The sequence below is a fragment of the Pongo pygmaeus genome, chromosome 3, assembly GCF_028885625.2.
Source record: "Pongo pygmaeus isolate AG05252 chromosome 3, NHGRI_mPonPyg2-v2.0_pri, whole genome shotgun sequence".
In the NCBI taxonomy this organism is placed as follows: domain Eukaryota; kingdom Metazoa; phylum Chordata; class Mammalia; order Primates; family Hominidae; genus Pongo; species Pongo pygmaeus.
This window is the reverse complement of record NC_072376.2, coordinates 166518611-166541987: the sequence shown is the minus strand read 5'-3', so window position 1 is coordinate 166541987 and position 23377 is coordinate 166518611. Positions and strand designations below refer to the sequence as shown.

The following is a 23377-nucleotide window of genomic DNA, read 5'->3' as shown; positions in this document are numbered from 1 at the left end:
TTAGATTTAAAATAAATGGGCATTATTTTTGGAATTTCAAGCTATACATGATTCGATACCAGTGAGGCAAGATATCATTTAGTATTTTGGACTAATTATCTTGAATAGCCTTGAAGATCTCCTGCTGGAGAAAATGAGAAGGAGAGAGGGGGCAGGCTCACTAACAAGAATAAGACCACACCTGGGTGCACGGCTTCACCACTCCCCCCAACCCTCGCCCAGTGCTGCCTCAACATTTAAGAAAAGAAAGAAGAGTCTAGTAATGGGTTATCTGTGGTCTTCCTCCTTCTGTTATTGAAAGTAATCTAGAGGGATTTTTTTGGAGGGATAAAGATAAAGAAAGAAGAAAATACCCAAGGCACTTAAATATAGTGTAGTAAAAATAGAGTTATCCGCATATGTGAGTTTACATGTGTATGTATGTATTTTTTGTCAACAGATACTCCACTTTTGAATTGATCTAAAACACAGAATACCTGTAAGGCCAACACTCAGCTGTATACAAATGGCCACGGAATGACTGAGTGGAAACTGAGAAGTAAGGCTGCCAAGTCCCCAGGCAAATAGCATCTTCACCACATGACATGTTTACTCCTCCTCCTAAGTATTTGGGCAAGACCTCATGATTGCCCACAGGCTTAAGAATTTTAGAGTAGTTCTTTTTTATAGATAAGGTAAACATCACAGAAATTGGGTGACTTGCTAAAAACAGGAACACAGTTTAGTAAGAGAAGATTTTTTTAAATGTGTTTGTTTTTCCTTATCTTGCCCTAAAAAAGAACTTGAGGGCCAAGGAATCTTAAGAGAATTATAAATTCTGGGGTCTCAAGTTTCATGGTTTTCTACAAAGCTCTGTTCAGCTGTTATTTCTTTACTCACATGATTCTAAATCATCAAATTAAAATGACTTAGAGCTAACATAAACCCAGCTCCTACTGCATTAGTTAACTGGAAAAATCTGCTATGTATTGTTAATGCCTAGAGAATCAAAATAAAAGAGCCATATACAGTACATAAAAGACATTTTAAACATAAATCAAAGAGGCCTGTATGCTCATGTGTCTAGTTTGTCGGCATTCTTTTTTCTGTTTTAGGATAACATCCTACCAGGTAAGGGCAAGCTTCGGTGAGCTGGAATTCACCAGTTGTGAAATTAATCATCTGCATATCAGTGCCAAACCTATAAGGAAAAAAGCAAATGTTTAAAACAGCACTCACATCTGCCAGTAAAGAAAGATTTAATAAGTGTGTGCACATATATACATTTATACATAGATGAGTACGTGTTTGTGCACACACATACACACAAAATTCATCCCATCCTGCCACCACTGTGTCCCAGCTCCACCCCACATTCCCACACCCATATCTGCCATATTGTCAGTGATCAATAAATATTGCTAAATGAATGACTTTGGCATCACAGGATATAAGGAAGCATATGGTGACAGAAGCTCTAAATATAAAGCAATTTTTTTGAAAAAAAAAGTGACTCTCAACCAAAGGCAATTTTATCCCATGGGAAACACTGGGCAATGTCTGGAGACATTTTTGGTTGTCACAGCTGGTGAGGTCCTACTGGCATCTAGTGGGTAGAAGCCAGGAATGCTGCTAAACATCCTTCAACACACAAGATGGCCCCTCCCACCCCCACCAAACAGAATGGTAGAACCATCTGGTCCAAAATACCAATACTGCAAAAGCTGAGAAACCCTGGGATAAGGGTGGATCTTACTAAACGAGAAGCTGAAAACATTCTAAGTAAAACTGTGATTGTGTGAAAATAAGATATAACAGACATGAACTAATTATCATCTCTTCCTGTTTAATGCTAGACAAGAATATACATTCAGCCCTCTGCATCTGCAGGTTCCAAACCTCAAATAAGGAGGGCCAATTTTTCCATCAATGGTTTTAAAGGACTTGAACATCCTTGAGATTTTAGTATCCGAGGGGGTCCTGTGACCAATTCCCCTGCAGATATGGAGGGCCAATTGGACTAAAACACTAAACTTATTTATGCTGCCCAGAAATCACCATGATTGTGAGTCTAAATGTTAGGAGTATATGTGAAAAAACATAATGATAAAGGTTCCCTAGCTAAAGAAAAGGATCTGTTGGTTAGTGGACTTCGCATGGTAACACTGAAGATGCCACATAACACACAGAGCCAGGTAGTTCCATCAAATCACATGCACCGAGGGGCAGGATGCCCAAGGTCCATGAGCTAATGGGTTAATACTGTGTCCACATCCACACACAGGTCCTGGTTGAAAAAGTGTAGGACATTAAGTAATTCTAAGTCTTCCCAGTACTTCCCAAACTGCCTCTCAGAAAAAAAGTCTTCATACCATCGGTGGAGCAGGTGCACTAGGGCTTCGGGTTTAGGGTACAAGGAGAGAGGCAGGAGCTGCAAGAAGACCGGCCAAGAGGACGGGTTCTGCACCACAAAGTACTTGACCTAGGTGTGAGGAAAGAAAAGTTAAAACCCTGAGAGGGACACAGCATCCCTCCTGAGATATTCTGGCCAAAAAGCATAACCTAATCATGAGGAAACATCACGTAACTCCAATCAAGAAACATCATAGGAAATAAATGGCCAGCACGCTTCAAAAATATCTATGTCATAAAAGGCAAAGAACGGCTGGGGAAGATTAAAGGAGACTAAAAAGACCTGTCAATGAAATGAGAAATCCTGGACTGGATTCTGAACCAGAAAAAAAAAAATGCTGGAAAGTATGACAGTGGGATCTCTGAAAACACTTGATCTACATATACTGTATATATGTAGTATATATACATATATACTGTATATATTTACTGTAGATTAAATAATAGCATCATGATTGTTGCATTTTCTGATTTTGATCATTATACTATGGTTCAGAAAAAAGCCCTCGTTCTTAAATAATTCACACTGAAAGTTAGAGGTAAGAGGGTGTAACGTCTGACACTCAGATGGCTCACAAAGATACATGTATGCAGAAAGAGAATGTTCAAGCACGTGCGGCAAACATTAAAAATTGATAAATCTTTGCAAAAAGATTCTTTTCTTTTTGCAAGCTCCTGATTTTCTTTTTGGGAGCTCCTGATATACTACTCTTGAAACTTTTCTCTAAGTTGAAATCATTTAAAAATAAAAAGTTAAAAAACAGCCTGAGGATGTCATCCCTAAGAAAATCTATGAGCACCTGATAAGTCATACATTATAATTCATGTCACGTGTGGTATAGAGTTCTTAGCCATGAGACTTATGAGACATAAATGGAAGTCTGCTGGAGGCACCTCCTTCCCTTTGCCCAGTCTTCCCGCCACCGAGCTGGACAAGAGACGCACAGACAAGCACCGAAGTCAACACGCTAAGGATGGACAGTAGACAGGGAGAGGAGCCTCAGTCCCTGATGGCATCACAGAGAGCACAACCTGACTCGCTCTGGACTTCTCCCCTTTGAGCTTCTTGTTATAAAATGACTCCTAATTAAGCCAGTCAAGATTTTCTCTGCTGTTTGCAGTTGAGTACTTTCTTAACTGACATATTTATGGAGGGTACACTCAATTCAAAGTCTATTTGTTTCCTGCATTTTCAGTCTGTTTAGAGCTTTACTGCTCATCTAGTTCTTTTGACATCGCCTTAATTTTGGCTTTGAAATGGTAGCTCAAGGTGGACATAATCTGGTACTTTGAAAACCCAAGCACTAGGGAGTCACTGACAAAGAAATGAAAAGACACACTGTCCTCACCATGCTGCTCCTAAGGGCAGTTGCGCTGAAGTTTAACACGAGGCCAGGCTCTGCGATCAAACGAGGCAAAAAGAAAACAAAGGACTCTGACTCCTTGGATTTCTTCAAGTGAGCAAATCGAGTTGTTCCCAAAACATTCCTCCTGTTTAATTGATAAAGAAACTATTATGAAAAATATGTTGATATTTAAAAATTTAATATTTAATAATTTTGTTATTTAGGGAAATCACTAAATACTATTCCCACTTAAAGGAAAAGGGCTCTTGGGGAAATGGTTTATTCTAGGTCTGGGGATGGGAAAGTACAAGATCGATCCTAGAAGGCCCTGTTTTACTAGAAAGCAAGGAAGCACTCAAACAACAACAGGAACATGTCAAAGGGCCACACAAGCCAGCCGAAGGGCTCCTACCAGCCAAATTTGGAACAATTTATCACCAAAAATAATAGTGATGGTAAGAGAGTACAACACTGCAACTAAAGAATCACAGTGATGCTTTAAAGCAAAAGAAACATTCTTTTAGAAAAAAAAAAATCTGCCAATAAATGTAGAATGAACAAAATAATCAGAAACATCATTTTGCAGCCATTAGTCTAACAATTGATTCTGGCAAGGATTATCAATAGATACTAAAACCATGGGATAAAACATCCTTAGGGAACAGGGCATTTATACGGTAATTTATCAAATTATCACAGCACAGATTTATTAATTACACAAGGAAAAAGGTATGTACAATGGAGAGTTCTGTCACTCATCACCTAAACCAAGCGACTCAACTCAGCAATGCCAATAATGGAACAAACTGACATTACGTACTTCCTGATAAGATGAAATAATACAGACACAAGTGCAACCAGATAACTCATATTCTTGCCAAAAACATTTAACCAGAACATGAACTTGAGGAAACAATCAGAAAAATCCAGAGTGTGGAATGTTTTACAAAACAACTGGCCTGAACTTTTAAAAAGTATCAACATGATGAAAGATGATGAAAGGTAGGAACACTAGTCTAAAGAAAACTAAGAAAACAAGACAACCAAATGCAATGCATGGCCTTTCAATAGATTCTGGGTTAAAAGAAAAGATAAAGAAAAAAGCAGCTATAATGAACACTACTGGATCAACTAGGGAAAATTTTAACACAGACTGTATATTCAACAATATAACTACATGAATGTCAAGTTTGTTGGGTACACAATGGTAGTATAGTTATATATAAGAAAATATTCTCTTTAGGAAATAAAGAATTGCCTAATAAAGTATTGAGAGTTGAAGTAAGACATCTACAGCTCACTTTTGATGACTCGGCCAAAAGTCTGTGCGTGTATGTGTTTCTATGTGTGTGTGTGTACACATATAGAGACAGATAAAGCAAAAGTGATAAAATGTGAACACCTGGTGAACAAAATCTAGATGAGGAATATTTGAGAATTCACTGCACTACCCTCAACTTCTGAGGTTTGAAATTTGTCAAAATTAAAAGCTGGAGAGAAGTATCAATCCCTAGAAACTAAGGACTGTAATGTCAATAAAATACTGTATACAGTCCTTAGCCCTTATGCACAGTTTTGCTTTCCAAAGTTTCAGTTACCTGTGGTCAACTGGGGTCTGAAAATATTAAGTGAAAAATTCCAGAAGTAATTCATAACTTTTATATTACACACAGTACTGAGTAGCATGATGAAAGTTCAAGCCGCCCCACTCCATCTTGTCTGGGACATGCAAATCATCCCACTGCCCAGCATATCCACACTGGATCCCCTACCTGCCTGCTAGTCACTTAGTAGCCATCTCAGTCATCAGGTTGACTGTCCTGGCGTCACAGTGCTTTTGTTCAAGTAGCCCTTATTTGACTTAATAATGGCTTTAAAGTGCAAGAAGAGTGATGCTGACAATTCAGATATGCCAAAGAGAAGCCATAAAGTGCTTCCTTTTACCCAAAAAGGTGAAAGTTGTCGACTTAATAGAAAAAAATTGTATGCTGAGACTGCTAAGATTTACAGTTAAGAATGAATCTTCTATTTGTGAAACTATGATGAAGGAAAAATAAATTCATGCATAGTGTATAGGGTTTGCTACAGTTTCAGGCATCCACGGTGGGGTGAGGGAGGGTCTTAGTATGTGTCCCCCACAGGTAAGGAGGGACTACTGTTAACAGTGTCTCCCCACCACCGAACAAAAAAGAAGACAGTGAAGACGTACTTGCAGACGTCACCATTTTTATATTTCTTCCATCTTTCATACAATTTATTTGCAAGTTCAGAATCCACATTCCAGGTAGATTGATCCAGAGAAAGGCTCCCATTCCAATTAGGATTTCCTAAAAGTTAGATCAGATTCCATATTTAGATTTACAGAAAACATAATTCAATTAGTTAATAATGCCAAAGGCTTAATATTAAACTTCTTAAACTGACAGGACTGTAGAGTTAATAAATGCCACCTGTCTCTGCTGCTTATTTATTAAAAGTCCCTCTAACTCAATGGCAAATGATATCAAATTAAACAAACATGTCATAAAACAAAACTAAATCGAATTATGTAAAGGTAATAACGTAAAAGACACATGGCTCATGAATACAGCCTGAAACAAAATTATACTTGGAACATTTTTAACAGCTTTAAATCTAAAATGCGAAACTCCTTCCACACACATGCTAATCATCAACGCGTCTTACAGGTCACTATCTAGAGTACTGAGGGAAAATAGTAGTTCTTGAAAGGGGGCACAGACCAGGGGCCGATCCTAGAGAAGATGTATGTTTATAACTGGTCTATTGTTCACCTCATTCTACCAATAGATTTGTTCTGTCTTGCTAGGGAGGGTATCAGGAAGGAGAGGTGGGAATCTTTAAAAAAAAAAAAAAAAAAAAACACTATACTTTAAAACTCTCCCTAAATATCTCTATAAATCAAAACACACAAAAAAAACAAAAACAAAAAACTCAAAACAAGAAACAGCTTGTACATCAACACTAAGGCCCTTCAGTCTCAAATCACAACTAGCACCCTCTGCAAGATGTTCACACTCCTGTAACTTAAGTCCTCAAATACAATTCCAAGTTATTTTTACTAACTTCTAGTCAGTTCTTTTATAAGAGAATCAGAATCTTCCAATTTTTCCTATGGGTGCTATGATGATCAAACAATGTTATTTGAAAAACAAAAATCCCTTGCAGAAGTACAAGCCACTAGATAATAAAGGGGCATTATTTACAGTACCCCAGGTGTTTCTGGAGGGTTCTTAACAATTTTAAGTCATTCTGTTAATGATCATCCTCTCTAGAGAATATGATGCCTTTATAAAACTAATTATTCCATTGACAAATGCTAATTTTCCTCACTACTTCCCATCCCCCAAACTAGAGTTCTACAGAAAGCCTAAGGGCAAAATACTTACCTGCTTTTGATTTTCCCATGAAATAATGCATGCCACAATGTGCTATCACTTCAAAACCCAGACTCCCTTCCTAGATTGAAAAGTAATATATGAATAACTTAAAACACAGCACTAAACATAAAAATCCTAATGCACTAAAATTCAAAGCAGACATTGGCCTGCACCTCAGTGAACTTCCCTTTAACCACGAGCCAAAAAATTACCTTCTAATTGTTAAGGAATTTTCAGAGAAATCTGAACTGTCTCTCCCTGGGAGGGTCACGGAGTGGATTTTGCAGGCACAATAATCAATGACAATAATGACCCTTGAGCCCACAAGACACCAAACTGCCATCTGAATTAAAGATTATGATCACATGGCTGCACTGAAGCCTGGGCAACAGAGTGAGACCCTAACTGGAAAAAAAAATTAAAAATTAACAAAAAAAAGATTAAATTAGTCTCAGGACATTCTCAGTGGTCAGAAGTTTTGTTTTTTTTAACTGAACTCTAATCCTCTGGGAAACAGTATGCCAATCTATAACAACCCCTAGCTATTCAGGACATTTAATTTCCCATTTCCTACAGGTATACCTGAAACCTGCCTGCTCCTCCCACACTCTGCTGATATGCATCTCTTGAATAGAAAAAAAATTTCTAAGAAACCACCTCTGCTCAAAATATGGATACATGGAATTAACCTTACATTGTTTAATTTTAGAATTCCTATCTGCACGCTTACAGCTAGTTAAGCATGAGGCATTTCTAACTACGAAAGATCCACACTATAAGTGAGAAAAAAAATAAAGATGGTTGCATGAATGTTGCATAGAAAAACCAGAACCCAGAGTTATACAAAATAGCTTGGAGCAAAAAGAAGCAAAAATAATAACCAAATGAAAAGAAATAAATATTAAAGAAAAAAAGAGACATATTTAAGACGGTCTAAATTAAATATAATTTACCCAGATTTTAGAAAGCATTTTCTTAATTGTGACTCTTTTCAGGCTTTATACTTGGCCCACTAAGGAAATTCAAGACTTACGAGCAACTAATAGTCACTTAGAAGAGATCCAAATAAAGCATTTAACAATTTAATTTATTAAGTCATTGCAAGTATGTACTAAAAGCCAACCAGTGTTTTCTATAGCAAACACATATTCGTTGCTCTACAAATTTTGGAAATTAATGAAAATGACATCTATTAACCTATTGGTCATGCCTTATTTCATTCAAGAACTTCAAATTACTTTATAAAAAAAGAAAACTCTTTCCAAATAAAGATTTTTATGTCTGAACAATTTATCATCCAAGATTGGCCTGGGAATATCCTTCAGTTTCTTAGCCTTAACCCAGTTAATAAAACTCAAGCAGTAAAGGTTAATAAAAAGCAACAGTAATTAAGAAAACTGTAACACACATATAGTATTGTAGAAAATACCTTGGTTGGTGCTGAATAAATCTGTAGAGGTATTGCAAAAGTGGCACCTATGTTTGTAGTCAAAAATACATTGGTGAATAGATTTATGGCAATGTCTTTAACAGCAAGTTTCAAAGAAAATATATTCCAACAGCCTGGAGGTAGAAATAAAGGGCCAGTGAAATTCAGAATCTAAAAAGAAAAGAAGCAAGAGAAATTACTTTTCCTAACACTAATTATGATTAAAATCATTATAAAGTATGATGCTAACATTCTTCTATACTTCAGAAAGTATGATTTTACTCAGTTATTTCCAGATCAAAAGTTGCAATATTTTTATAGAAATGATAAGTTACAAATAATGCTTAAGACGACACTGCTTTAAATTTCATAAAAGTAATCTTGAAATTTCAGTAAGTGATATTTTGCAAAAAACCTACTATTTTATCATGAACCAGGCTCATTTTTACTAATCTTTTTAGAACAATACATATACATAATATTTTTGAATAATGGTAAGAGCAAATAATTTTGAAAGGCTATATCCTGGTCCCTTTGAGCTCTTTTAAAAACAGTTTTTTAAAAAGAGAGAAAGAGAAGTCTCCTAAAAGTAATTCTGAAAATGTTAAAAGAAAAACACGTTTTAAAAATCATAAAATTTTATATAAATAATAATTTCATAGCATTTGGAATATTTTTAATTATTTTATAGAAATAATTTCACAGCATCTGACCTTAAACAAAGCTTAAAATAAGCTAAAACTTGGGGAAAAATACTATATGTACCTTTAACATGTGCTTGGTCTCCTTGGAAAGAAACACATCATTTAATACAACACTACGGTCAAAATGGTTGCGGTACCATATTGACCAAAGTCCTGATGTGTTCTCATGAGTCTCTATGTGAAACTGGGTTGCAGAAGAGTCCATTCTAAAATACCTGTGAACAGACGACATGCATGCTATCAGGCCTGAGTGTGGGACAACAGTCAGCTCTCTTATGAGCCTCTAATTGCAAAAACTGGAGCATCATAAAACGTTACTAAATGAAAGCTAGCACCAGAAACCACCTCGGCAATCGCCTCCTTCAACCTTCTGGCTCACATAGGGAGCAACTGGAAGCCAGAGGGGAAGCAACCAGGCTGCGGCCAGCACAGCTCACAGAGGCCGCCAGGACCAAACCAGAACCTGAAGTCAACTCAGAAACACCATGTGAATATGTACTCTTTTCACACATCTGGATGCCTGACGCTGAACCTATTTCATAACTGAATTATTTAACTTCCTTTTCCCCATTCAGCTAATATCCCTTTCACTGCCTGTTAGCAATGCTAAGGCAAGGGGAGGCAAGGCCAGAGAGAGAGAGAATCATACAAGTCATATCACTATATTTTTAAAGCATTTCTAGAGGGGAAAACAACAACAACAATAATGTAAGATTTCAAGGAAAGTGGAAGTAACCTACCCCTGCGCCACCGAAGAGAAGAGGCATGCTTTTAGTGTTGGAGTGTGTGTTTTCTTCACATCTTCTATAATTCCACCGTCACATGATGTAGCTGCTTTGTGGTATAAAGAAATAAATGTGAAGCTTAAGTACCTTTTCTTTCATTAAGCCTGAACAAAAGATATATGTCTTATTTATAAATTTTTATTCACTTTTCTGTCTCCGTTAAAATAGTGAATCAGACATAAAAGGTAACTACTTTCTCAAATGTTCCTGTCATCTTCTTTGTTGCCAATTATCCAGAAGTCCATACTTTTAAAAACCAACTTCTCTACCAGAAATGACAAAAGTGAAACAAGAAGCTCACTTGGCAGAGTAAGGGGGAATGTGTGGAGGCACGAGCAAGAAAGGAATAAAACCTAAAGAGCAAAAGGGAGCTGACCAGCAGAAAGTGGGCTGCATTTGAAAGCACTGCTGATTGATCAAAATAATACTTTAAAGCTCTCCTTGATTTAGGTTATAATATTGAGTCGCTTGTGTTCAATTCTTAACTCTCTGATGCTAATAACCAACTTTTTTTAAGTTATACATATGGTTTTTAAAAATTCAAACCCTAACAAAAAAATGTGAAAATAAAATCTACCTTTCTTCACCCTGACTCCCAATTATCTTAGAGGAGGCAGCTGTTAGCAGTTTCTCCAACATCCTTCCAGGTGTTCTGTGCATGTATAAGTACACAGATATCCTCTAAAAAAATTAAATGTACACACACTGCTCGCATCGCTGTCCATGCATGTTTCTGAACACTCGCTCACATCTGAACACAGATGATCAGCTGTTCCTGTCCTAACAAACACACATTTCTATAGGTACAGTTTTGAATACATACATATCTGGAGGATAAACTCTTAAAACTAGAATTAAGGATCAAAGAGTATATATGTGCATTTTAAATTTTCATAGAGATTTGCCAATTTTCCCTCAGAAACAGCCTGCATAGACTCCTGTCAAAAACCTAACAGTGCTTTCCTTCCTAATCGTTATCAACACAGAATATTAAGCTTTAAACTCAAAATCCTACATATGTGGCAGAATAAAAGTGGCATCAACAATAGTTTCTACATCATACTATCTTAGAACTATTAAGGCTGGGACTTCTTGAAATCAAACGCATTGCCTTCACTTTTTTGAAACCATGCCTAATCTGTAGTTGTAGAAAGAGTTCCCATCATGACAACCAGATAACAAAAGTCAAATGACAATCTGTTTAAAAATCTGTACCTTTGCAGGTAAAAGAAGCAATTTTTGTAAAGTTTGTTGTAGAAGTAGGTAGTAGTACTGGTTCAAACTGCGGAGACAGAGCATCTCTCTGTGAGAAATGGTGTATATCCTGAAATAAAAGAAAAGTCCCATGTGACTACTCTAAGCTGGGAGAGTATTTATCCAGTTTGAATCAACTGTTAGAATAAATAGCACAGACCAGCCATACATAGCAACTGCTCAACATCTGTGCCATAACCATATGGAGGGGATGCTGACAATCTTCATACAAACAGAGGTTCAAGCAAGGGCAAATGGGCTTAAATTAAAGCAAAAGAGAATAGAGATAGTGCTTCTGTCTCTGTTCCTGAAAAACCCTCATATTCTACAATTAAATGCACACTTGCAATTTTAAAATTTACTTTAGGTAAGCATTTACAATTACCTGTATCCATATAAGGCTGTTTCCTGAATGTAATATATACATATCTACTGCTGAGTCATCTGTCCAAAAGAATCAGAGTATTAAAGCAGAGTATTTAATGAAAGATTAAAACAGAGCCATCTCATTCTCACACCTTCATATAGTCATTAAAATACCACATTACACATTTCTATAAAAAATGTTAACTTGTTTTCTCAAAACTGAAATCAAAACTAGGAGGTGTTTTTTTTTTTTTTCTTTTTTAATCACAAGAAAAAAGATCCTTATAAAAATGCCTACCAACCTAAACCCTCTAAATGATGAGGAACTACCAGGAGCAAAATTCTGAGTTTAGGGTCATACAATGCTCTTCTGAATGAAATTAACCAACTGGATGACTTCAAATACAGCTATGTTCTCCTGTTGATTAGAAAGCTCCTCATTTCCTCATTTGGATAACCACATTTGGAAAGAAGAAAATCCTAAGATCTCAGGTTTCAGGCTTCCTTTTAGCCCTCACCGACAGAAATGGTCCCCATGTGTCAGGGATCTGCCCCTCATAGATGTTCACTCGGCCACTATGAGAATCACCAAGCACTGAGGACAGGAGAGCTCTCCTGCTGATCCAGCACTACCACAGCCAGCTCTGAAGACTGAAAGGTAAAGGCTGTTTAACCAATTAAGACTGCCAAGGCAGGGCACGGTGGCTCATGCTTGCAATCCCAGCACTTTGGGAGGCCAAGCGGGGAGGAATGCTTGAGCCCAGGAGTTCAAGACCATCCTGAGCAACACAGGGAGACCCTGTCTCTACAAAAAAAAAAAAAAAAAAAAGTTTACATTAGCCAGGCATAGTGGTGTGCGCCTGTGGTCCCAGCTACTTGGGAGGCAGGATCGCTTGAGCCCAGGAGGCTGAGGTTGCAATGAGCCGAGATCACATTTCTGTGCTCCCACCTGGGCTACAGAGCAAAATCCTGTCTAAAAAAAACAAAAACAGAAACAAAACCAAAAAAAAAAAAACAAAGAATAAAAACCATACTTTCTTTGAATACGAATACATATATACAGTCACATTCAGAAGAGTCTTGATAACCAAAAGATACTAGTATACTCTATGTTAGGAATTTCATGGATCACAGAATGTGTCTCTGAAAAAAGTTCTTAGGAAGTTAAACAGATGAACGCATTTATTTCTGATAAATAGGACACACATTTCCAAAGATAAAATTCATAAAACTGAACACTAAAATTCTACCTAACTTGTCAAGCATCCAGGAACAACGGCAACCTATTAGCTACTTAAAATACAAAACAGCATGATGTGGTTAAATGAGCTTAGGCAAATCATGAAAAGTGGAACAAGAAACCCAAGACTTCAAATACTTTGCAAATATTTATATTAAACTGTCCTGCCCATTTAATTTGCTTACTGTCTCCAAACATCAAGAAAAATTATTCCTAAGGAAACTCAGAATAGTTTGCAGTTGTCACTTCTCCCCAAAATAATACAGCCTTCTTAGCAGTTGTAGGTTGAGAACCAGTTACTACTACAATCGCTTAATAATTAAAGCAAAGCCTATTTGTCTTGGTTTGCTATGATACAATCTATTCATAAATGCTATAGAATGATGATGCACACTGATGAAAATACAATGAAAATTTTTAAACATTCCACCTTACCTGAGGTCTCAGATTCATCTGTAGCTACGTAAACAATAGAGAGATGATCTAACAAATCTTGTGTGTTTTCTTCAAATTCTTTCGAAAAGTTTTCCATTGTTACCATTATGCTCATTTGTAGACGCAAAACATCATCAGATTCCAGATAACAACCCTACGATTGGAAGAAGGAGGAAAAAAGGAAAAAAAAAATCATCTCAACTTTGTGGTTTCAAACTATGGAGAAAAGGAAAAGCATTTAACATAATGGCACGTGTGTGAGAACAGAATATGATTTTTATTTTATTTATTTTATTATTTTATTTTATTTTATTTTATTTTGAGACAGAGTCTCACTCTGTCACCCAGGCTGGAGGGCGATGGCGCCATCTCGGCTCACTGCAAGCTCCGCCTCCCAGGTTCACGCCATTCTCCTGCCTCAGCCTCCCAAGTAGCTGGGACTACAGGCACCCGCCAGCTCGCTCGGATAATTTTTTTGTATTTTTAGTAGAGACAGGGTTTCACCGTGTTAGCCAGGATGGTCTCAATCTCCTGACCTCGTGATCCACTCGCCTCGGCCTCCCAAAGTGCTGGGATTACAGGCATGAGCCACAGCACCCGGCCTTGTGTTTTATTTTTAAGCAAGGAGGCAGGAAGGAAAGCAGAGAGAAAACACTACATATTTTATTTTACCTTTAATTGCTGACACACTTTATTATGTAAACTGCATTCCAGTTGCACCTGCAAGAGGCTAGTATTAGTGGTTTCTGCCTAAAAGAAGAAAAAAGGAGGAAAAGAACTTTAAGTAAAAGGCTCAATCTCACACTAATAATAAACAATCTATCACGCATTCAGAAACTACACTTTTTCATTTATTCAATAAATATTTGAGTATCTGCTAAATGCTGGGCATTATTCTTTTTAGTGGATATACAACAGTAAGCTAAACAGAGAAATCTGTTCTCAAGACTGTCACTGAGCTTACATTCTAATGAAAATCATAAGTTCTCCCTCGGGCAACATGAAAATTCCTTATTACACCTATAAGCAGGTGAATATGTTCTAAATATACACAGGAACACTGGAGTTTGGTGTTTCTAATGTTTGTTGAAAATGTTTTTTTAACACAGGAGTCTATTGTTATTTTAAAGTAGGTTTACAAAGTAACAAAATTCTAAGTGTGCCTTCCATCAGTACAATGACCTAGAAACCATGACCCTCAAGTTAGACAAAAAAAAAAAAGAGAGAGATGTCCAAAATTCAATTGACTATCATTTTTAACAGGGAAGAGCTATGGATGAAAGAGACAAAAGTATATAAAAAGAATGCAAGACTCTGTCAAATTTAAAGATCTTAACAGCCCCTGGGATGATGTCAACACATATTTAAGAAAAGGAAAATGAAAAATCCAATCAAGGGATACAACCTTGGGTAGGAGGGTGGGGGCTACAGGCATGTGAATACACCAAAAAGTTACTTAGTGCAGTATGTGAATCTAAAAGACATGGGCTATGAGACTTCCTCTTTCATTAAGTTTAATGTCTCTGGCATAGTGATTCCAAAAAGGTACTCCACCCGGGAGCCACAGTCCTAACATCAAATCTTGGCAAGGTAAGAGGGCATTCTCCAAAGCCTAGGCTGGCTTAATAGTGAGTACCTATTAAAAAACCCAGGAAAGATGCATTACTAAGAAGAATCACTACAATTATGTTTGTTAGATTTATAAAACTCACCCAAGTACATTATATAAGAATACATTTTAAACTACTTCAATTGTCATTCAGGCAATTAAAATACAGAAAAAAAGAATAGGTCAGGCACAGTAGTGGTTCACGTCTGTAATCCCAGCACTTTGGGAGGCCAAGGCAGTGGATCACTGGAGCCCAGGAGTTGGAGACCAGCTAGGCGACATGGCAAAACCCCGTCTCTACTAGAAAAAATACCAAAATTAGCCAGGCGTGGTGATGTGCGCTTGTAGTCCCAGCTACTAGGAAGGCTGAGGTGGGAGGACTGATTGAGCCCAGGAGGTCAAGGCTGTAGTGAGCCGTGACTCTTTTAATCTTTTTTTAAGAAAAAGAATAAAATATATTTTTAATTCAGTAAAAATATTCAAGGAGTTTAATTAAGTTTGTAAATGGGACCAAACATTAAACACTCTTTTAAAGAAATCATTGTTCATATCTGCTAGTATTCTTAAATAGAATAATATGACTTGTAAAATGAATCTAAAATCTTAAACTAGATTTTTTTGTTTTGTTTTTTGAGACAGGGTCTCACTCTGTTGCCCAGGCTGGAGTCGGGTAGTGCAGTCTCAGCTCATGCAACCTCCACCTCCCAGGCTCAAGCCAACTTCCCACCTCAGCCTCCCAAGTAGCTGGGACTATAGGCGCACACCACCACACATGGCTAATTTGTGTATTTTTTATAGAGACGGAGCTTCACCATATTGCCCAGGCTGGTTTTGAACTCCTGGGCTCAAGCAATCCATCCACCTCAGCCTCCCAAAGTGCTAGGATTACAGGTGTGCACCAATACACCAGCCTGAAGAACTAGATTTTTAAATTTGTCTATGAACAAATCCCAACATCAAACAGAAAAAGCCCACTTTCTGAAACTGATTTTTAATTTTTAAAATTTATTTTTAAAATTAAAAGAGACTTGTTAGGCTGGGCACAGTGGCTCATGCCTGTAATCCCAGCACTTTGGGAGGCCGAGGTGGGTGGATCATCTGAGGTCAGCAGTTCGAGACTAGCCTGGCCAAAATGGTGAAACCCCGTCTCTACGAAAAATACAAAAAAAAAAATGGCCAGGCATTGTGGCTCACGCCTGTAATCCCAGCACTTTGGGAGGCCGAGGCAGATGGATCACAGGGTCAGGAGATCAAGACCATCCTGGATAACATGGTGAAACCCCGTCTCTACTAAAAATACAAAAAATTAGCCGGGCATGGAAGCGGGCACCTGTAGTCTCAGCTACTCGAGAGGCTGAGGCAGGAGAATGGTGCGAACCTGAGAGGCAGAGCTTGCAGTGAGCTGAGATCGCACCACTGCACTCCAGCCTGGGCAACAGAGCGAGACTCCGTCAAAAAAAAATAAAATAAAAACTAGCTGGGCATAGTGATGCACACCTGTAGTCCCAGCTACATGGGAGGCTAAGGCAGGAGAATCACTTGAACCCAGGAGGTGGAGGTTTCAGTGAGCTGAGATCATGCCATTGCACTCCAGCCTGGGTGACAAGAGTGAAACTCCGTCTCAAAAAAAAATAAAATACTTGTTATACTGCCCAGGCTGAAGCATAGTGGCAATTCACAGGCACAATCATAGTGCAATGCAGCCTCAAACTCCTGGCCTCAAGCGATCTTCCCACCTCAGCCTCCTGAGTAGCTGGGACTACAAGCGTGCACTACCATGCCCAGCTCTGAAACTGCTTTAACCAAGGTTACAAATGATCTTCACGTGGCCAAATCCAACAGAAACTTCTCCTTTTGTTCACCACTCTCCCTGCTGCCACCAGCCCCCTGTCCTGTTACAGCCTGAACCACTTGTCCCTCTTGGTTTTTCTTTCTCTCTGGTTCCTCTGTCAGCTGTTGCTCCTTTAACCATCAGACACTGAGTTATGCTGGATGCCACCTATGCCCTCTTCACTCTCTCCCAAGGGGAGCTTGCTGGCATGCTGAACCCTCCCACATCGATTCCTCTAGCTTAGTCCTCTCCATACCTATATGTCCAACCAGTGACTGGGCATCCACCTGAATCCTCACACACCCCAAACTGACCACCTTTGCAGTGTGCCTCATCTTAGCACCATTATTCATCAACCCTATCATTATTTATCCAGTTGTTTAAGCCGGAAACCTGAAAACCACTTTCACTTCAGCTTCTCATACTCTCCTCAAACAAATCCATAACCAAGTCATACTGATTGTACCTCCTTCATGAGCCCTTAAACCCACTCACTTCTCCTCTTTCTTAATACCCGAGATATCAGGGGTTGGCCAACTATGCCCACAGGTTAAATCCAGTTTGCTGCTTGTTTTTGTAAGCAAAGTTTTATTGGAACACAGCCATGCCCATTCCTTTATGGACTGTCTATTATTGCCTTCGTGCTACGATAGCAGAGTTGAGTACTTGCAACAGAGACTGTACAGCCTACAAAGTCAAAATAAATACTCTAACAACACGAAACTACACAAAAAAATTATGGTGCAGTAACTTCCTCCTAGTTTCCCTGCATCCACCTCTGCCCTTTCCACTCCATTCTCCACACTGCATCAAGAGTGAATTTACCCATATACAAATCTGGTCATGCCACTATTTGCTTAAAACTCTTCAAAGACTTCTCACTTGGCAAAAGTCCCAAATCCTCTGCTGTCACTATAAAACTCCGGCACCTGCCTAGTCTCGACCTCCCGGCGCATGCTCCAACCTCACTGGTCTCGTTTCTGCTCTGCTTGCCTCACCACCTGGGAATTTTCTGTCCCTTTGCCTTGCACCCACCCCCCCAACCCACCCACCTCTCCACCTAACTAAATCTGATTTATGCTTCATGTCCTGGCTTAAATATTCCTTTCAGACATCACAGCAACTTCTACCTGACCTTTCGTAACACTTCTCACAACAACATGGTCAAGGTCTATCTTCCCCAGGAGATTCTAAGCATCTTGTGCTTCGAATGCACAATGACTGTCACTTCATCAGCACTCAATAGTTTATTAACAGCTGGTGAGTGGATAGAGGTGGGCATACAGCCACAGATGCTACGGAATCAGCTTGAAAAGGGCAAGAGAAGCTTGAAAAGGGCAAGAAACAGAAAACAGTAAACGGTGCCTACAAAATAAAAGAATAAAAACCTGATACTCAGTGTGTATTTCTGATCTGAAACTTTCAAAAAACATTTAAAGAAAAAAATCATATTAACACACTTTTAAAGTACACATTTATAACTAAGTTTTTTTTTTAAAGAAATCTACAACAATTTAACTATGTTAAGGTCTTAACCTGACAAAGCAATTCTCTACCCTACAATATTTATTCAAATGAAAAGATGTTAAAAGTTCACAATCATATTAACAGTTTTTGACACAATTAACAACCCTATTTTGCAGAGTAATTTGCTATGATTTAAAGCCCAATATTTTGTCATTCTTAGTAAATCTCTGGACGGATATATTTATAACTTGCCATTTTAATTAAGATTCTTCTATTAGCGAGAGGCATTTTAAAAATCACTATTTTGTTTCTTTTGCTGTAGGACATATTTCAGAATCCCACAAGGGGGAGTTCTAGCACCTCCAAACTGCCCTTCAGAAGTATGCTAATTTTTCTAAAAGAAAAAGTTTCAAGTTCATATCTTTCTCAAAAGAACAAAACAATTGGGCCAGGAGCGGTGGCAACGCCTGTAATCCCAGCACTCTGGGAGGCCGAGGCGGGCGGATCACAAGGTCAGGAGATCAAGACCATCCTGGCTAACATGGTGAAACCCTGTCTCTACTAAAAAATACAAAAAATCAGCCGGGCATGGTGGCGGGCGCCTGTAGTCCCAGCTACTAGGGAGGCTGAGGCAGGAGAATGATGTGAACCCGGGAGGCAAAGCTTGCAGTGAGCCGAGATAGGGCCCACTGCACTCCAACCTGGGCAACAGTGTGAGACTTCATCTCAAAAAAAAAAAAAAAAAAAAAAAAAGAACAAAACAACAGCAATGTTAACTTGATAAAAAAGAAACTCTAACCAAAATGTTAGCCAGGGGGCAACCACACACTAGGGTTACAAGTTCCCCAACTGTCCCCAACTGAGCACACTGTGTAACAACAGGACACGCCCTCATCCAGAGTGAGCCTGGGCTGATTAGACAGGAAAAACAAATAAAAACCTAATTGTCTAGTTTTGAAACCTCCCATACTCCTTTAACAAATCAGATCAGACATTTTATAGAAAAAAGAAAAAGTAACGCTATAAACAACTTTTTCTTAAGTAGTCTTCATTGAAAGTATTAATGTAGTTTATATATTTCATATTATTTCATATAAAGTATTATCCCCTTTTAGAAGATGGGGGAAATTGTGGCTTGGAGAGGTTAAAAAACTTATCAAAGATCTTGGGGCTAGGTAGTAGAAAAACGGAAAAAAAAAATATCAGGTTTTTCAACTGCAGTCAGTACTTTTTTAACAAATCAAAATAGATCAAATCTGTTTCTCCTAGGTACCTAAAGGCCTAAAAATCCATCAACACAGGGATATATATTAGAAAACCATACCAAGATAAAATGCAAAGGTCAAGAAAATAGAAATGTTAAAACTCCTTTTGTATGTCATGTATTTCCATACATGGTGAAGAAGTTTTGTGGTGAAGAAGTATGAATTTAGGGAACTGGATACTAGAGAGAAAGTAATCATCTCCCTTCACTTGCTAAGGAATTGCTAGTTCCCTGGGCCACAAGAACGGTGTGATTTGGGGGGACTGTGTGCAATTAAACAGGAAAGGAAATAACAGACAAAGTATTAAGTCATTTTGATGACTTATCAACAAGAGTAAAGCACAGCCTAATAAATATATTTGAGAATCTATATTAATCCGGACAGAATGAACAAGAGGCTTGATGTTCCTGGTAATAACCACATGAAACCTTTTTATTTAAGGACTATAACTTACGAAATATGAAATAATTACTTAGACAAATCCCAATCTTAGATTCTATTTTTCTCAGATATCTTTCTCCCCTTTCACAATTTTGAATGCTAAATATTAGAAGTCATTACAAAAGTAAATCTCAGCCGGGCGCAGTGGCTCACACCTGTGATCTCGGCACTTTGGGAGGCCAAGGAGGGCGGATCACTTGAGGTCAGGAATTTGAGACCAGCCTGTCCAACATGGTGAAACCCTGTCTCTAGAAAAAATACAAAAATTTGCTGGGCATGGTGGCACACGCCTATAATCTCAGCTTCTCGGGAGGCTGAAGCCGGAGAATTGCTTTAACCCAGGAGGCGGAGCTGCAATTGCACCATTGCACTCCAGCCTGGGTAACACAGTCCATCTCAAAAAAACAAGAAAAAGTAAATCTCTTATGCCAACATATGCATCTGGAACACTGATTCTGTATAAGCCATCTGACTGCTCCAGCAGGTGGCCCTCACACACAGTATTATGTACATGGCAAATGATCTTGTATAAAATGAGAGCTATCTTGGATGCCTTCCACATAACACTCAGATTCTATAACCAAACTCCTAATTTAGTGTTTCCTGCATAACAGCAGGCTCAGCTGAGTTATTAATAAGTACTGTACAGCTATTTTTCCCTGATATTAAATAGCAATTGTGTTTCAACCCCCACCACCACCACTACCTTTTATTCCTCAGATATTAACCACTAAAACAAAATCTAACTATACTGCCAGACCCACTCATGCAAACATTTGCAAAAACCTAGGAAGTGGCTGAAATTAGTTTGCTTTGAGGAAAAAAGAGGCTACTGCATATGGATAGCATTTTCCCCTATCCACATCATTTTAGAAAAGGCAGTGTTGCCAGGTGCCTTAGCCAACACAGATTTGAGATCAAACCCCAGCCATAAAAGCCTGGGGACATTCCCCACCCACTCTAAGACTCAGCTTCCTCTTCTATAAAATCAAGTTATTGAATTCACAGCAATATTATGGGTGCTAAATGAGATACATATGCAAACCACTGGGTACACAGTAGGCCTCAAAGGGGAGATTATATTGATTTGCTCATTCACAATTAATAGATTTATTTAATAAAATTCCACAACAAATAATTTAGGTGCTTGGGGGAAGCATTTTTCCCACATTAAAGCTTTTAGAAGAAAACTCTTTACCACTCCTTTGGTCTCTAAGAGATTTTTTTTCCCCTAAAACCCTTCAAGTTCTTTTTATTTCATGATTGGAACAGAACTCAAGAAAAAAAGAAGTGTCATTTACTGGACACTACCTCCCACCCCCTGAAATATGCCAGAAACCCTGAAAGACAGACAAGAAGCAATTGGGAGACTAAGATAACCCCTGTACTATCTAAACTTTTGGTTTGGCCAAGTGGAAGTCATCTGTGTTGGGCAACACCCTGGTTTTTACACCTGGATAACTAGCTTTTAACTATCACAACCTGGGCTGGCAGCTTCAGTAGAGCCATGTGGGATTTTCACCTTGATAGGTCAGGCAGCGTATGTTGGCTCTGTCCAAAGGCAAGTAACTATTTTTATACAATTGGATGATGCTGGGCCTCAAACAAATGACAAGTAGGCCCTGCATGTCTGGCACAGGCCCTGAAACAAGATCCAGGCTCGGCAAAAGTTTAAGCTTTGTGATGCAGGCTGCCGTCGCTTGACCTTGAGTAGCATGGGCACAGCTTATACTTAAGTAGGCACCGCTGTGGTGAGAATTAGGCTATAAAAGAAAGGAAGCCATGGTGGTTCCTCAAAAAACTTGAACAGAATTACCAATTCCATTTCTAGGTATACACTCAAAAGTGAAAGCAGGGACTCAGATACTTATATACCCATGCTCATAGCAAGACTACTCATAAACGCCACAAGATGGATAAACAAAACACGATATATATATGCAACAGAAAATTATTCAGCCTTAAAAAGGAATAAAATTCTGATACATGCTATATAACATGGGTGAACCTTGAAGACATTATGCTAAATGAAATAAACCAAACACAAAGGGACAAATACTGTATAATCCCACTTCTGTGAGGGACCTAGAATAGTCCAATTCATAGAGACAGAAAGTAGAATAGTGGTTGCCAGGGAGAATAATGGTGGCTGAGGGAAGGAGTTTAATGGGTATGGAGTTTCCCCTTGGGGTGATGGAAGGGTCCTGGAGACGGATGGTGGTGATGACTGTACAACACTGTGAATGTACTTACTGCCAGTGAACTGTACGCATACAAATGGTGAAAATGGTAAATTTTGTGTTAAGTATATTTTACCCCATATATATAGGGAAAGGGGAAGGCAAGAGCTGGACACAGCTGAAATGGTTTGAAATAACCAAACTGGGCCGGGTGCAGTGGCTCATGCCTAAAATACCAGCACTTTGGGAGGCTGAGGCGGGTGGATTACCTGAGTTCAGGAGTTCAAGACCAGCCTGACCAACATGGTGAAACCCCATCTCTACTAAAAATACAAAAATTAGCCGGACATGGTCATGGGCACCTGTAATCCCAGCTACTTGGGAGGCTGAAGCAGGGGAATCACTTGAACCCGGGAGGCAGAGGTTGCAGTGAGCCGAGATCATGCCACTGCACTCCAGCCTGGGCAACAAGAGCGAAACTCTGCCTCAAAAAAACAAAACAAAACAAAAAAAGAAATAACCAAACCTTGCTGGGTAACCAATACAAAGTTACAGCTAGACAGACAGAATGAGTTCTGGTGTTCTACAGCACTACAGGGTGACTGCAGTTGACTACAATAAAGCCAGAAGGGAGGATTTTGAATGTTCACAACACAATGAAATGATAAATGTCTGAGGTGATGATACGCTAATTACCCTGAGTGGATTGTTACACATTGTATACAGTATCAAAATAGCACTCTCTATCCCATACCTAAGTACAATTATTACATGCCAACTAAAAAGGAAAAAAAAAGAAAACAACATCTAGAAAGTCAGGTTAAAAAGATATAAAAAGAGAAGTGGAGATACTTTGAGATCTCATTGTGCAGGTATTCAAAATGAAATATATCTTTGTGCTAAATGGAGCCTTTAAAAGAATCTAATAAAGGAAGACAGGCAAGATCTCAGCAGACTGGAATTGTTCCTCAAAAAACAGGCCAGGCATGGTGGCTCACACCTGTCATCCTAGCACTCTGGGAGACCGAAGCAGGTGGATCACTCGAGCTCAGGAGTTTGAAACCAGCCTGGGCAACATGGTGAAACCCTGTCTCCACAAAAAAATATAAAACTTAGCTGGGTGTGGTGGTACATGCCTGTAGTCCCAGCTACTCAGGAGGCTGAGGAGGGAGGATCACCTGAGCTCAGGAGGCCAAGGCTGTAATGAACCGTGACTGCACCACTGCACTCTAGTTT

The 23377-nt window shown here is 38.7% G+C and overlaps 1 protein-coding gene across 3 annotated transcripts in view; it reads right to left on the bottom strand.

The window, feature by feature from the left end:
• Positions 1–23377, bottom strand: part of TMEM131L (transmembrane 131 like) — a 169548-nt gene that overhangs the window by 41745 nt on the left and 104426 nt on the right. Inside the window, exons 8-19 of one of the 3 annotated variants that reach the window (XM_054484842.2) lie at positions 14021–14098; positions 13349–13502; positions 11693–11751; positions 11269–11377; positions 10009–10102; positions 9330–9483; positions 8565–8735; positions 7145–7214; positions 5947–6064; positions 3741–3882; positions 2352–2461; positions 1108–1180 (exon numbers count right to left, since the gene is read on the bottom strand). In XM_054484842.2, coding sequence (XP_054340817.1) covers positions 1108–1180; positions 2352–2461; positions 3741–3882; positions 5947–6064; positions 7145–7214; positions 8565–8735; positions 9330–9483; positions 10009–10102; positions 11269–11377; positions 11693–11751; positions 13349–13502; positions 14021–14098 — 1332 coding nt within the window. The remainder of the gene's footprint in view (positions 1–1107; positions 1181–2351; positions 2462–3740; positions 3883–5946; positions 6065–7144; positions 7215–8564; positions 8736–9329; positions 9484–10008; positions 10103–11268; positions 11378–11692; positions 11752–13348; positions 13503–14020; positions 14099–23377) is intronic. The other 2 variants (XM_054484843.2, XM_063664215.1) reach the window with 2 other exon arrangements.